The following is a 17,091-nucleotide window of genomic DNA, read 5'->3' on the forward strand; positions in this document are numbered from 1 at the left end:
TATTCCTTTAAGTCTTCAGAATGAGAAAAAGTAAAAGGCAGTGTATCTTTTTCCACACAGTTTTTAATTAACGCATAAAACAGCTGAAAGTGTGCTTTACAAAAGAAGCAGAAAGTGACATATCCACCATAAAAGCAGATAGAGGCCAAGACAGAGAGAGAAAAAGACAGGGAAAAAAATCACTGTCGATCGTTACAACGATGAAAAAAAACCCTCGGTAAACAACATTTTTAGACAATCGGCTGAGTTTCCCGGATCAGCCACCCCAGAGCCTCCTTCCTGCCTTGCCGCTCCAGCTCTGCTCCAATCGTCTCCCGGCATTTCCTGTGGTAGTCATTCACCCAATCACGCTGCAGGATGACAATTATATATTACAGCAATCAGAATTTCCTAGAGGTTGCCACCTATATAGGATTTATGCACTGATATGATAGCGGTCTCAAGTATAAAGCCCAACGTATAGTTTTTAATGCGTACAGTATGCGTGGCATAAATTTCCTCATCAGCATTATCAAGCAGTGCGTGCTTTTAGAGGCTATGCATTCAGCTGAAAGCATACGCTAAGCGTACACATCAAAACTGAGGTATACTTTGGACTTTAGGCATCTCTAAACATTTCTGTTCAGTGTTTATTAGATTTTTTTGTTAAATAAATACTTGTATCAAACATCGTTTGTACGATTTTTTTCATAGTTATCGTTGGCCATTGCGACTCAACCGTAGTATCTATCGGCCTGCCCTTACCTCTTTCTGTGTGAGCAGGTCTGTGTTGATCATCTTCAGCTGGATGGGGACCAGGGTGAGGGGTTCAAACGTCAGACTACCTCTGTTCCTGTAGTTATACTGAAAGAAAGAAAGAAAAAAAGAAAGTTAAAAGCTGAAATATCTTACTTCAAAACTCTCAAAGGAGCATTCAATAATTGTTTTATTAGTTTGTGCTGTTATGTCTTAGACTCAATACTGACACCTATTGGTGTGGAGGAAGCATCGAGTAAACAAATGTTTGGACAGAGTACCTCAGTTCCTGTAGTTATTCTAAAAATAAGGGAAGTTAAACGCTGAAATATCATACTTTAGACCTTGCAAAGGTGCACTAAATCATTTTTGGTTTAAATTGTGCTGTTATGTCTTAGACTCAATACTGACACCTGTTGGTGTGGAGGAAGCATCGAGTAAACAAATAATTTGACAGAGTACCTCAGTTCCTTTAGTTATACTGAAAGAAGTGAAGTTAAAAGAATCTCAAAGGTGTTTGAAATCATTCTTGGTTTAGATTGTGCTGTTACGTCTTAGACTCAGTACAGAATAATGTGCAAAGAAAGCATCACAAACTAATATTTGGACTAACTAAAAACTAAACACTAAAACAAAACTTTGGACTAACTGGACAAACTAAATGTACCTTGTACTTGTGCACCTTAAATGAGCTGTATCAGAAAAAGCATACATTTTCTCAGCATAGATATGAAATGATTATGAAGTGGTTTGATGCAGTATTTACTCTGGTTTTTGCTGGAATGACCAGGACAACGTTTTCCAGCCGAATACCAAAAGATCCATCTTCATAGTACCCAGGCTCTGGAATAAAGCATGCACAAGACTCAAATATATTCAACTTTACCATAAACGTTAACATTTGAGGCAGAGTCATTACAGAAATAGGTTAAAGGAGTATCAAAACACTTTCTTATAAAGTCCTAATAAGCTGCAATGAATAAATCCAAAATGAATGTGTTTCTGTACCATCGCTGACAATCATTCCGGCCTCCAGAGGTTCGTCTGCAAACGTTTTATAGCTGATGCCACACGGACCCTCGTGCACGTTAAGGAAACATCCAACACCGTGGCCGGTACCATGAAGATAATCCAACCCAGAGTCCCAGAGGGCAGCGCGAGCAAACGAGTCCAACAGGTGACCTGTAGAAAAGAACAATCCACTGAGACAAAACGCTTCTCTTAACCTCACTCTACACTGCATTAGAGTACTTTAAAATGCTCCAAAACAAAATGTTTCTGATTTTAATGACGTACCTTTGGTACCATTGGGAAAAACCGCAGCACTGACAGCAATGTGTCCCTTTAGGACGTATGTAAAGCATTCCTGTACAGATCACAGTGTGGAAGGACAGAACAATAAGCAATTTAGGTACTGATGGCTTTCAGACTAAGTAAAGAGAGAGTTCAATCTTGAAGGAAATGTCTTGTGTTTTACCTTCTCATAATCAGAGGGAGTCCCAAAATGTACTGTACGAGTCACATCTGTAGTTCCATCTCTGGAAATCAAAGATAAAAATGTTTAAAATATGTGTGCATATTATATATATATATATATATATATATATATATATATATATATATATATATATATATAGCCAAAAGTTTTGGGACATCTGCCTTTACATGCACATAAACTTTAATGACATCCCATTCTAAATCTGTAGGGTTTAATATGGAGTTGGCCCACAGCTATAACAGCTTCAGCTCTTCTGGGCTTTCCTCAAGGTTTAGGAGTGTGTTTATGGGGTACCACGCTTGAATTCACTGAGCTCCTGAGAGCGACTCATTCTTTCACAAATGTTTGTAGAAGCGTCTGCATGTCTAGTGCTTGATTTTATACACCTGTGGCCATGGAAGTGATTGGAACGCCTCAATTCAATGATTTGGAGGGCTGTCCCAAAATGTTGGCAATACAGTGTCTATTATTGTACAAAAATAAATAATATATATATATATATATATATATATATATATATATATATATATATATATATATATATATATATATATATATATATATATATATATGTATGTATGTGTGTGTGTGTTCATTCTTACGTGTACTGAGCACCGGAGTCAATAAGATAAACTTCATTAAGAGAAAGAGTTCTGTTGGTTTCTGGGAGAGGCCTAAAAGACAGATCAGAAAGAGAGAGGTAAAAAAATGAATCAGCACAACAACAAAACATGACATGTATGGTAAAATACTGTATTAAAACAGCAGCCCACCTGTAATGTATTATGGCCCCATTTGGACCGACACTAGAGATAGTAGGAAAACTCAGCCCTACAAAGTCTTTCTGTTGACTAGGCAGACAAAGAAGAAAAGATTTTCAATTATTGCTCCCTCAGTGTCTGCAGTTCCACAGATCACCAGATGGTGGCGCCACAATCTCATACAAGAGAAAAACAGCAAGCGATGCAGTTTTAAATTCACTGCCAACCATGGAATAAGTATCATGATACGGCGTTTATTTATAAAATTATATAAAAATTTATTTAAGTCAATGTGTGGCAAAAATAATAGTTTGGTTCTTTTTGCAGGTCAAATGCAGCATGTTCGACTCACCTGCGAAATTCTTCTGCTTTATCTGCTGCTGATATCTCTGTGACCGTACCTTTGGGAATCTATATAAATTATAAATACCCTTATATTTTTGTTATGTATTCATCATTCAATCAATCAAGGACATTTTTCTAGGAAAACATGGAAAAGTCTTCCTGAATATATTCAGTAATATAATATATCTGTAATATATGTATACAAAATAACAAATTGTACACAACAATACCTCTTTCTCCAGCCAAGCAAAAAGTTCACACAGTGCCACAGCGTCTTTGATCTGTGATTTAAAAAAAAGCGTGATTAAGCAAAAAAAATAAAAATAAATGTTTAAGGAATATTTTCTGGAATAGCTCTTGCCAGGTGGACTTACGTGTGCCATTTTCATGCCCTGGATCTCTGTGGGGTTCTTGACGGCTTTAGCCAGACATAAGGGTGTGTATGGGATTGCAGATCTGTGGGCCTGAACAATTACAATTGTAATTTTAATGTAATCAATAAAAGTTGTCAAATTTGTCACATTGCAACCATAATAATGCATTTAAATTTTTTTAAAAACTGCATTTTGTTACATGACAGTGGTTTGCCTCCTAGCCAAAGGATTTGCTGTTAATATGTGAATTTTGAATTTTGTGAATTTTTTCCTCCAAATAGACCCCTTGGACCCACTTTATATTAGGTGGCCTTAACTACTATGTACTAACATTTTAATTAATAATTTGATACAATGCACTTATTGTGTACATACATGTTTTTACATTGTACTTACATTTTAAAAATACCTGCATGTAATTACGTATGTAATTAATTTCTGTAGTTACATTTGTAATTACACAGTTGGCACTTCCCTTACACCTAACCCTACCCTTAAACTGACCCACACCACCACACCTGTCCCTAACTCTACCCGTATCCCTCCTCAATATCAGCAAATGTTTTGCAATAAAATTTGAACACAGTAAGTACATTGTACTTATTTTTTGATATAACTACATAGTACTTAAGGCCAGCTAATATAAAGTGGGGTCGACCCCTTTAGTATGTGGCGTCCCACAGGGGACAATTTTAGGACCGCTTTTATTTTCACTGTATTTGAGTTTTAATTTCCAGAAAGTTTAGATGAGAACTGTTCTTTAGACAATATAATAGTGCTGTTACGGCATCACGCTTTTGCTGTCTAATAATCACAGCAAACTGATCACACTGCAACCATAAAAGGCCATGAAACAACATAAAAAACTGCTTTAAAGGTGTCATGAACTAGCTTTTTTATTTTTTTATTAGGTCAACTAATGACATTTGTGTGGTTTTTACATTCAAAAACATCATAATGTATATAGTAATAGGCTATAATAAAGTAATAGGCTATTTTCTACACTGGTTTTGAGGCTCTTTCCTGAATGCTGGGTTTTGATCGGCGTGCCGCACTGGAGATTTGGAAGCAAACGCCCACGGCTAGGATTGGAGAATATTTGCATATGTAATCAGCTTCAGCTCCCCTGTCAGTTCTCATAAAGGGAGGGATTGTTTTGAAAGTGGCAACCGGAATAATTCTCTCACAGGGCTCGCAAAACGACTATCAAACAAACACAATGATTTGGAATATTGATTGGAATATTTTTTTTTTATTACTTGGCCCGTCCGATCGGTGGATATAAGAGCAAACCGCATACACACACACACGTCACAATGCAGATCAAGAAAGGAATATTATTTCACTATTTAAGATTCACCGGCCTGCTGACGGGCTTATGTTTTGGTCTGGAAAACACAGAGTTGGGCTTTGCGAGCCCTGGCCCATAACGTTACATTTCCGAGTCTGATCCAGAGCAATGAACCAACAAATAAAGGATTCTCCAGCCTGTGTCAGTGTGCTACGGTATGCTCTGTTAGACAGGTACACATAATCAACACGATCTGTAACAATTAGGGCCGGGACTTTAACGCGTTAATTAAGATTAATTAATTACGGGACTTTAATGTGTTAATTAAGATGAAATACGCAAAAGATAAATAACCATTTTAACCACACATATTTTTGCACTGCGGAACGTTTTTCAATTAATGAGTTTCGACGGACCGATTATACTGGAACACCAACTAGCATTCACGAGTCACGACAACAACAAACCAGTGTGAACATGAACGAAGAAGCTGATGAGACTGCTTTGCGTGGATGGGAAATTTTGTTTTAAAAAACGAAAGGATGGAAGCGTCAACAAGAGCATGGTTGTGTGCAAGATATACAACAAGGAATTTACGTATCACCGCAGCACATCAAGCCTCAAATATCACAAATATGCACTGGTCTGCTGGACTGAAATAAATAAACAATATTTTGTTGATTAAGTTTATGTATTCAGTCATTATTCAATGGTATACTAAAAATTTATGTAAAAAATTACTTCTCACTGTTCTCAGGTCAAATATTTATATGCAATTAAAATGAGATTAATTTCGATTAATTAATTACAAAGCCTCTAATTTATTAGATTTTTTTTTTTTAATCGAGTCCCGGCCCTAGTAACAATGCAATACTATCACATATAAAACACTTTTTACTCACATAAGTGTGTTGCACCGTTACTGTCGGATCCAATATAGAAGTCACAGCATTGTGTTTTAATTTGAATGAATCTGCAAATTCAGTCTCGACCTGTGTCTTGTTCACAAACAATTCCGCAGTGAAATTAACTGAACAAGGAGCAGCCCAATATCTTGCTATCTTCGATTTGTTTAGCTCTACGAGTCGGTGGGCGGGGCTACAGAAGCAAGCGTACATATTTATCGGTTGAGGCGGCGTTTCCCCTTCTATTACGCCATTGATTTGAGAGCTGTGGGTTTTCTGGGCCTGGAGTCTATAAAAGCTTTTCTTTGACTAACAAGGAAGTTTTCAGCTCTGAAATGTACAGGACATTCTTATATCACAATTAACTTTTATATATCAAAGGCTCAAGTGAAAGTTGATTTCTCAATTCATCACCCCTTTCAAAAAATTGACATTTTGTAATATGGCATTTCTTGTAAAGATTACCATTCTTGCCAGTGTTTGTTGTAGTATTTAATTTGAATGATTTCATGCTATTTTTGAACTAAGCAGAAGAAAAAAAAAATAACAGCAAAAAGTTGCTGAGCCACAAACTTCATCTCGACTCACCTTGGGTATGACTTGTGTAAGAGCGCAGCTGGCTTTGTCGCAAATCCACATCTTATCTTTGGGCGCCAGCGCCGCACAAACCGCCTGCAGCTCCTTGAACACAGACTCGTACGGAAAGCACTGTACGGTCAGATCCGGTTTGCTCGGGCTGTCCAGTTCCAAATGCTGCCGGACCGCCGGGTCCGATAAACGCTTGCTGTCCACAAACAATCTAACATATGTACAAAATGACAGAAATGAGCATGGGTCACATTTCAAAACGTTTTAGCATGAAGTGAAGAATCAGGGATGCAAGTTTTACTTTATGCTGCTGATGCCGATGATGGCGTAGGCGAAGAACACGGGGTTGTACTCGATGTCTGACCCGCGCAGGTTAAAAAGCCCTGGAGAGGGAAAGTGAGATTTCATCTTTTGAATGTCAGAAGTCATTCCAATGACCTCAAGTCATTTTTAAAGGTTTTACTATATTTTTGAAAACAAATACCTCCCTAATGTGGCCTCCAAATGAGCATGTGCAATCATGTCCATAATTATCGACATCAAAACAAGCTAATCTGACACAAGAGCTCTCTAACCGGGGCTAATAGGAAAGTGGAGAGGAGAACGAGGGCTGGGTCGTGATCTGACCATTAAAAACACACACAAACCGCGGCGATACTTACACGCAATCTCATCTAGAGCTGTGACCACAAACCAGGAAATCTTCCTTTCTGACATTTTTCCTCTCAGAGCCGTGATTTTATCTTGCCAGGTGAGACCTATACACGGGAAACAGCGACAATAAATGTTCTCTTAAATGTTCAGCAGCTCAACATCAAACGTAAACTATATAGTGTGTATCATCCACTGAGAAGTGCTGACCGGTGTATTTGAGCCCCAGGGAGATGAGTTTGGTGCTGGGTCGAGGTGGCCGATCCTCCCAGATGGCGTCAATGAGATTGTTTTGTACTGCAACCAAAGAGTGACCCGCACCGCTCAGAGCCTTTGACATGTTCTTCCACTGGTCTGAAAAACACAATCACGGACACCTGATGCACCTGCGCACATGGTGTTTTACAACTGAAATAGTTACGATTTCTCCGATTGGAGACACAGTGGGCCAAAGTAAAAATACAATGAATTGGAGCTGCACAATTCTAAATATAATATAGGTTTAACTCATTTAAATAAATACAAAAATAATAATAAAAAAATCAATTTGAATGAATGATTCAATGATTCATAAAGACTTCACTTGCTGGATGAATCATAATTTTTGAACAAATCTCTTGAATGAATGCTTCTATGACAAATACACTTTTAACAATCACTTGTCGCCACCTACTGGCATATGTTATTGAGGATCTTTATTTGAAGCATCGCTTTCAAAAGGTGATTTACACTGCTTTTATTGAAAACATTTATCCTAGTAAATCTAAGATTATTTGAATTATTGCAAAAAAATATTGTATGCAGAAGCAGCAAGCCCATTTGAAAATAAATAAATAATAATAACAACAACAACAACAACAACAACAACAACAACAACATATATATATATATATATATATATATATAATTTTTTTTTTTTTTATAAATATATTTTAAATGGGCTTGCTGCATCTGCATACAGCATTTGTTACAATTTATTTATTTATAAATATATCATATATTTATAAATATAAATGAAAACATTTGTAATTTTATGAATATATGAAAAAATTATTATGAAAGCAATACATTTTTACAGTAAAGTCAAATTGTATTATTTATTATAAAATTATTTGTACACATATGCAAATAATAATAAATGTTGTATGACACCCCTACTAATATGAATAAAAATATCTTTATGGATAACTATAATCATAAAATTCATTAGTCTAAACTAATATGCAGAAATGCATATTTAATAAATTAATCATCTTTTTAATCAATGATTTTTTAATTCCAAATAATCTCTTTTTTATTGAATAACTTTATGGATAACTATATGCATTATTTTAAATAGTCCAGAATGATATGTAGAAACAATGTCCATACATACAAATTTCTTTACAATTTTAATACAATATTAATATATTGTGTGTATATATATATATATATATATATACACAAATAATATATATATTTTTATTTTATTTTATTTATTTATTATAAAATCTAAATAAATCAAATTATGAATTTACAAAACTTGTGCACAAATGCACACATGTTAAATATAAAAAATAAACATTTAAAATTATTGGGTTTTTTAAATAAATAAAATACAATTAATAATATAATTTTAACTTTAAAATATAATTCTAATTCAATAAAATATATCTGTACCCATATGTAAATAATATGCTCCCCTTAAAGAAAAGGTTTCATGATGCCCCTAATAATATGGATGAAAATATTTGTGTGCATACCCATATTTATTGTTTCTATTCAAAGCTCTTATTGATAATAAATTCCTCACCGGCAGCAATGATCCACGGATCGACTCCCACTTTGGAGTTTTCTGGGAGAACGCTGATGAGCCAGTCCTCCTGCGACGGGGTTTCCTTCAGTCCTGACCATACAAAATGACAATCATATTCAAATTGCTCTTTTGAACAACGGTGTATATAGACCAATCGATAATAACCTCAAGATTGAGCTACGTGAAGTCACTTTTGTAATGTCTTTTGAAAAGCAGCACCTTGGCCTACGTGTGTTCAATAGCAGCGATCTGGGGCCGGGTGAATAAACCACTTACACTAAGTCATCTCATTTTTTTCTTTAAGACTAGTCCTAACTTAAAATCAGTGACATAAAATGGTAGATAAGTTAAATTTGAATTAGAAAAGTAAGACTGATTACATTTGGACTAATTGCTTGGACAAATTAGTGCTTAAGACATGTTGCAACTTGCCCCAGATAACAAATGTAATGACCTGGCAACTGCATGTCATAAAATTATGCTAACATGCACTGTACCCATTTTCATCAGAGTCCAGTTATTGTCCATTTGTTGGCAGGCCTGCAGGAAGTACCGCCCATCTGTCCATAAAGCCGCGTGCTGTTCTGTGACAATAGCAGTACCTGAAACAAGCAGACACAACATCACTGAAGTTGCTTAACTAGATCCTACAAACATATTTGTTTATTATAAACAAAAAAACAAACAAAACAAAAAACAAACGCAGAACCAGATTTTTTACAAATAGGTTTAATTTTTTTTTTTTTTACATATTTAGTTTGTTCTTGTTCTGTCATTCTGAGAATTTTTATCTATTTAGAATGATTATTATCATTACATTTAAATAATTATTTAAAATAATAATAATTGTTATAAATGTATTATCAATTAATAATAAATAGATTTACACATAATAAAAATAAACAATAATACATATATTATTGTGATTGAAAAATAAACAAAAATTTATGTTAATGTTATTCACATTTAATTAGTACTTTCAATAATAATAATTAGTAATAATACATTTACACTTAATAATAATAAATAAGCAATACAATTGTTATTGTTATTTAAAATACAAATTAAATATACAATTTAAATTTTAGTTTGCTATTCGATTGCTATTCTTATTAATTTATAATTTTTAAATTATTGTTGTTGTTGTTGTTACATTTAGATATGGAGGGGTCTGAAATTGTCATTGTAGGTGCATGTCCACTGTGAGAGACATAATCTGAAAAAAAAGTTCAGATATTCAGAAAGTTCTCTCCTCCACACAGATCTTCTCTAGATCAGTCAGGTTTCTGGCCTGTCGCTGAGAAACACGAGTTTGAGCTCTCTCCAAAGATTCTCTATTGGGTTTATGTCTGGAGACTGGCTAGGCCATGCCAGAACCTTGATATGCTTCTTACAGAGCCACTCTTTGGTTATCCTGGCTGTGCTTTGGGTCATTGTCATGTTGGAAGACCCAGTCTCGACCCATCTTCAATGCTCTAACTGAGGGAAGAAGGTTGTTCCCCAAAATCTCACAATACATGGCCCCGGTCATCCTCTCCTTAATACAGTGCAGTCGCCCTGTCCCATGTGCAGAAAAACACCCCCATGCTTCAAAGTAGGGATGGTGTTCTTGGGATGATACTCATCATTCTTCTTCCTCCAAACACGTTTAGTGGAATTATGACCAAAAAGTTCTATTTTAGTCTCATCTGATCACATGACTTTCTCCCATGACTCCTCTGGATCATCCAAATGGTCATTGGCAAACTTAAGACGGGCCTGGACATGTGCAGGTTTAAGCAGGGGAACCTTCTGTGCCATGTATGATTTCAAACATAACGTCTTAGTGTATTACCAACAGTAACCTTGGAAACGGTGGTCCCAGCTCCTCCCGTGTAGTTCTGGGCTGATTTCTCACCTTTCTTAGGATCATTCAGACCCCACGAGAAGAGCTCTTGCATGGAGCCCCAGTCCGAGGGAGATTGACAGTCATCTTTAGCTTCTTCCATTTTCTAATGATTGCTCCAACAGTGGACCTTTTTTCACCAAGCTGCTTGGCAATTTCCCCGTAGCCCTTTCCAGCCTTGTGGAGGTGTACAATTTTGTCTCTAGTGTCTTTGGACAGCTCTTTGGTCTTGGCCATGTTAGTAGTTGGATTCTTACTGATTGTATGGGGTGGACAGGTGTCTTTATGCCAAACAGGTGCATCTAATTTAGGATAATAAATGGCATGGAGGTGGACATTTTAAAGGCAGACTAACAGATCTATGAAGGTCCGAATCCTTATTTGCAGCTGTATCATACAAATAGTTAAATAAAAATCATATATTGTGATTGCTACAGTGGACATGCACCTACGATTACAATTTCAGACCCCTCCATGATTTCTAAGTGAGAGAACTTGCAAAATAGCAGAGTGTTCAAATACATACAATTATTATTGTTACTGAAAAATAAAGTACAATTTTAAATGTTACTATTGATACTATTAAACATTTTTACTTTATAACATTCTTATTAAATTATGTATGATTATTATATACACAACTATTATTAGTAGTATATGAGAGATGTTGGGTTATGATTCATGTCACTCCTGATTGAGACTTCCTCATAGACCACCAGTCAAAACATCTGGTCATGCCGCTGAGCTATAAATCATGCATGACCAGTGGTCTCTCATAGTCATGAGATATATGAACCTCATATCCCACTTTTACTTCCCATTCTTTGGGTGAATGAGCTTGGGATGGGGTGAACTGCACTTCATGTAGATCTGTCTACCTGCAGAGCCGTTGAATCCGCTGATGAATTCACGACGGCAGTCACAGGGCGCAATGTATTCACTCTGCAGGATGGACAGATTAGAGGGAAAACAGAGAGAATTAGGGAAAAAGTTAGATCAGCTCTGTCAGCAATCAATCATAATTACTGCTAATTTAACCACCCAGTAGGATGAAAGAAAACACTCAGCAGGAGGTCACACACACACACACACACACACACACACACACACACACACACACACACACACACACACACAAAATCAGAGGAGATTGCATAATCACAGAGCCAGAGAGGAGGGGGTGAGGGAAGCCCAACACTCACACAATATAAATTAAACGACTAAGACACTACACACACACACACACACACACACACACACACACACACACACACACACACACACACAATGTTTATAAGGCTGTTTTCTTTAAATCAAAGTTTGAATGTTTATAAATTGCAGGCCGCTGTATATTTATAAATCACAGACTGTATGTGTATAAATTGCAGGCATTTTTTATTTTATTAATTACAGTTTGAATGTTTATTAATTACAGGTTGTAGCCTATATTTACAAATCACAGGTTGAATGTTTATAAAACAGGTTAAATGTTTACAAATCACAAGTTAAATTTTTATACAGCAATTTTTTTTAAATAAATCACAGAATGTATGTTTGTAAATTACAGGTTAAATGTTTAAGAAGCTGAATTTTTATAACTCACATACTGTATGTTTATAAATTACAGGTTGAATGTTTAAAAAGCACAGGTTAAGTGTTTAAAATAACAGGTTAAATGCTTATAAATAACAGGTTAAATGCTTATAAATAACAGGTTAAATGCTTATAAATAACAGGTTAAATGTTTATAAAGCACAGGTTAAATGTTTATAAATAACAGGTTAAATGTTTATAAATCACAGGTTAAATGTTTATAAATAACAGGTTAAATGTTTATAAATCACAGGTTAAATGTTTATAAAGTTACATTTTTATAACTCACATGCTGTATGTTTATAAATCACAGGTTGAACGTTTAAAAAGCACAGGTTAAGTGTTTATAAAGCACAGGTTGAATGTTTATAAATCACCAATTAAATTTGTATAAATCACAGGTTGAGTGTTTATAAATCACAGGATGAATGTTTGTACGGTACAACTTTTATAAATCAAAGGATATTTTTATATTTATAAATCACTTTTTTTTTAAATAAATCACAGTCTGCATGTTTATAAATCCCAAGTTGTGTTTATATACTATATTTATAAATGACTGTCTACATTGATAAATCACAAAGTTGTATATTATAAATATAAAGCCTGTGATTTATAAATACACAGCCTGTGATTTATAAATATAAAGCGTGTGATTTATAAATATAAAGCCTGTGATTTATAAATAAACAGCCTGTGATTTATAAATATAAAGCGTGTGATTTATAAATATAAAGCCTGTGATTTATAAATAAACAGCCTGTGATTTATAAATATAAAGCGTGTGATTTATAAATATAAAGCCTGTGATTTATAAATAAACAGCCTGTGATTTATAAATATAAAGCGTGTGATTTATAAATATAAAGCCTGTGATTTATAAATACACAGCCTGTGATTTATAAATATAAAGCGTGTGATTTATAAATATAAAGCCTGTGATTTATAAATAAACAGCCTGTGATTTATAAATATAAAGCGTGTGATTTATAAATATAAAGCCTGTGATTTATAAATAAACAGCCTGTGATTTATAAATATACAGCCTGTGATTTATTAAATCACAGACTGCATGTTTATAAGTTGTAATGTTTATAAATCACAGACTGTATATTTATAAAATCACAGGTTTCACTTTTGTGGATCACAGCTCAAAGGTTTTTCGAGCAGGGTCACCTGATGTGCGTCTCCTGATGGGATGATGTAAGCTTGGATGGGGTCTGTGATGCACTTGCTGTTCCTCATGGCCTGCCGGAGCTGCCTGAGCAACTCCACTGTGATCTTTGGGGACATAGCGTCTGTTCACGGAGAAAGAAAGCTCAGTGAACACATTTACACAATGATGACTACTAGAGTGAAAAAAACAATAATTGTCATTTAGTCATTTAGATTCATTTAGAAATGTAATATTTTAGTCGATATATAATTCTAATACAAATTACCTTTTCATTTTCAAGCTTATGATAATCAACTATAATCTCAAATAATATAAAAGTAAAATTCTATAAAAGTCAAATGATTGCTGTGTGAAAGGATAACACTTTACAATACGGGGTGCACTAATATGCATTAATTCATGCTTAACTAATGCACAGATAATCATGAGTTAATGTATTACTAATGAAGAACTAAACCATGTATTAATGATTACTGCATCAGCAACTAATGAATATTTTAAATGATTAACAGATTAAATAATATATAATTTAAATATGACATCATGTAATAATTCTCTAATAACATATTATATTAACTAATAATATAAAATGAATGTGTTAGTGATCACAACGGGTCAAAGCCATGCATTTCAACTTCCAGTGGTCTGATTATTTAATCATTAGCTAATGATTTGCAAAGGTATCATTATGTTAGGACTTTACTTGTTGGGGCACATGACTATTAAATAATTCAAAATTAATTTAAAAGCCATAACCACCATGACATATTACTTAACAATTAGTTAATAGTCAAGTGCCCCAAAAGGTACAGTCATAACATAATGATACCTGTGGAAATCATTAGCTAATGATTAATTAAAAAGTGTAAAGTTTTACCTGTGAAAGAAATAAAAATGAATACAATTAAGAAACCAAACCATTAATTTTCTAAATATGTGCACAGCACAAGCAACTTTGCTATAAGATTATAATAAATACCACCACTAGACTACTTTAGTACTTCAGTGACATTAGATCGATCAGTCAGTCGACATGAAATCACAATCAACAAGTTATTATAGTGTCAACAGAACAAACATCTACAAGTTACTGGCTGTGCAAGAGTGCATATAAGTGTCAAAAAGCCTTTTGTGATCATAAAGAATTACCTGTAGCCATTTTGCTTCTGTGAACCTGAGATCTTACTGTTAACGTGGAGCTCAAAGTTGGAAAGATATGAGATTGTTAACCTTTACCTCGCACAGACGGTCTTTCAGGTGGCATAATAAGACCATCCCATAGTTAAAGATTTACTACCCATGTCTTGTTGTTCTGTGATCAAGCAACCGTTTACCAAATGTGAAATTGAAGAGCTTTATTGGTTCCTTTTTGCAATAAACAATAAACAAATCAATAAATAAATAAATCAATAAATCAATATTCTGATTTTCTATGAGAGACTATATTATAAATCATTATGATTTTACTGTAATAATAACAAAATAGTATAGCCTACTATGCTGCAGTATGGATACTTTCATGCTTTGTGTAAGGCTTCAAGGAAACTGAAGTCACATATATTGTAAATATTATATTACAACTTATTTTTGTGGATAAATAGCCAGAAAAAAACTATTCTATGCTTATTCATTCACAAATAATATGTGCTGTTGTCAAAAGCTACATCATCCACTGGTAAATGTTACATCATCCAATCACGTCAGTGGAATTATCATATCGAAAGCTGATTGGACAGACGGGCTTCACAGTTCGACAATATAAACAATCTACATTTAAACAGTCAATTCAGCGAGCATTCATTCAGGCGTAATATCTGCATTGCATGATGAATTAACAACGCATCAGCAAACTTACATCAAACCAAAACAATATTAAATTAAAATGTATTTTTATTATGTTTTATCCGTGGTAGGTGTGGCAGTCCGCCGTACTGTTCATCCAAATACATGCTTTCAATTACAGAAATGGTATTAATCTGCAAACATATTTGGTTTTATCTATTTTGAGGGCATGTTTATACATTTTTTTCTTTCTTTCTTATCCAAAGAGAGATTATGTGCTGCGCGCCGACGCTCGCTCGATTATGAAAACACGCATATGTTATGCAAGCGACAACAATAACACTCGTCTTGGTCTCACGCTGCACAATCCACTACCGTTTTCTGAGTATTGAGCACATGTAGCGACTGACTAACATCAAATAATTCACCACTTACCTTGAATAAGCGTGTCCTGAAATGTAAACTATTGGTAAAACTCTACTGTTCCTTGTGTTAGTGTGCAAAGGAAGCTGCCATTACAGTGATGACGTGTGTGGACACGTGACAAGCTGCCTCTTCCAGTCACATGGTGGGACACTCCCACACTTCTGGTCAATTTTGATTTGTGAATCACAGAAGTCTAGTAGTGGATATGTAATCTTGAGTCGATAGAAGCGGTTTTTCCAACTTAGCAATTTTGTTGCTAGATTTAGCAACTTTTCCGACTACACTAGCAACTTTTTTTCCAAAAGCACCTAGCAACAAATGTAGCAAATTTTAACAATTATTTGGCAACTTTTAGCAACTTTTGTAAAGTGACTCTAATCAAAACAGCACACGTAAAAGCTAGTTAAATAGACTGAGCGGTTGATTCATAATTCCTTAAAATCGCTGTGGAAATAGCGGTAAAAACAATATCATTATTAGATTCCTGAGCAGAGATTAAATCCTCAGAGACCGCACATCCCCTCTTGGGATCTCTCAGAAGTCTTTCAGGCCCTACAGGGGGATCTGTTTGAGCCTTTACAGCCATTTAAGTTAGCACCCTCTCCATGAAGATGGCCATCCCGACTGAGCTCACCTCTTTCAAGAGGTGATGGACCTCTCAGCTAATGCAGGCAGCAGCAGTAGCAAAAAATCTTTTTTGAGTGCACCAGCAGTAGCACGCACAGATTTCACATTTTTAGCAAAATATTTTAAATGCATAAAGTTCAGAGTACAATTGTTTGGTTAGCAAGTGACATTTTTTTAAGGACAAAGTTATAATTTCCTACACAAGTTTAACAAACAAATTTAAATTAGCATTTCAAATAATATCCATAGACAGTAAAAGAAATGGACGGAGCTATCCCATTGCTTTCTACGGCGTTAAGTGATGTCAGTATAGGGGCACTCACTTCCTGATGGCTGAGCGAACTGCGCAGGCTCAGACTGAGCTTGAGGACGTAGATGTGACGTGAGCCTCCTGTCTGACAGCTGTAGGTCTTCTAGTAGATGTGGAAAGTGAAAGCTGAATCACGTTGTTTAAATATTTTCTCCCGTTGCTTTTGGCTCACTATGGGCTTCTCCCCATTCTTCCCCCTTGACTTTATCAGACTTTATGTCTCCACGTCCCCCCGACTGTCTCATAGACAGTAAAAGATTGCCTGCGAGCGTCTCCTCAGGTCTATACGGTAATTTCTCAACTGTGCGACAGGGTCACATTGGTTATGACGCAATAGTTAGCCTATTT

At 35.1% G+C, this 17,091-nt stretch overlaps 1 protein-coding gene across 3 annotated transcripts; it reads right to left on the bottom strand.

Moving 5' to 3' along the window:
- Window positions 1–45: 45 nt before the first annotated feature.
- xpnpep1 (X-prolyl aminopeptidase (aminopeptidase P) 1, soluble) lies at window positions 46–15,951 on the bottom strand. Of its 3 annotated transcripts, none has more exons than XM_067416169.1 (21): window positions 15,816–15,834; window positions 14,748–14,797; window positions 13,598–13,719; window positions 11,707–11,770; window positions 9,441–9,545; window positions 8,941–9,033; window positions 7,359–7,502; window positions 7,160–7,255; window positions 6,799–6,880; window positions 6,498–6,708; window positions 3,714–3,803; window positions 3,570–3,620; window positions 3,347–3,405; window positions 3,007–3,084; window positions 2,836–2,907; window positions 2,213–2,273; window positions 2,032–2,101; window positions 1,744–1,917; window positions 1,502–1,578; window positions 745–843; window positions 46–350 (listed from the first exon to the last, which is right to left on the bottom strand). In XM_067416169.1, exons 2-21 carry the CDS (start codon window positions 14,755–14,757, stop codon window positions 231–233), a joined length of 1,878 nt encoding a protein of 625 aa, XP_067272270.1. In that variant the 5' UTR covers window positions 14,758–14,797; window positions 15,816–15,834; the 3' UTR covers window positions 46–230. The 3 variants fall into 3 exon arrangements, with proteins under 3 accessions (XP_067272270.1, XP_067272269.1, XP_067272271.1); XM_067416168.1 differs by having other exon boundaries at window positions 6,799–6,883; XM_067416170.1 differs by lacking the exon at window positions 14,748–14,797 and having other exon boundaries at window positions 6,799–6,883; window positions 15,816–15,951.
- Between the last annotated feature and the right edge of the window lie 1,140 nt (window positions 15,952–17,091).

The sequence above is a fragment of the Pseudorasbora parva genome, chromosome 14, assembly GCF_024679245.1.
Source record: "Pseudorasbora parva isolate DD20220531a chromosome 14, ASM2467924v1, whole genome shotgun sequence".
NCBI classification, from domain to species: Eukaryota; Metazoa; Chordata; class Actinopteri; order Cypriniformes; family Gobionidae; genus Pseudorasbora; species Pseudorasbora parva.

Bases quoted from the DNA above. Each gene is read 5' to 3' on its own strand.
- xpnpep1 (XM_067416168.1), bottom strand. The intron at 3,621-3,713 runs GTAAGTCCACCT...TTTAAATCACAG, and splicing joins AGGGCATGAAAATGGCACAC to ATCAAAGACGCTGTGGCACT. The intron at 2,908-3,006 runs GTGGGCTGCTGT...TCTGTCTTTTAG, and splicing joins GGGGCCATAATACATTACAG to GCCTCTCCCAGAAACCAACA.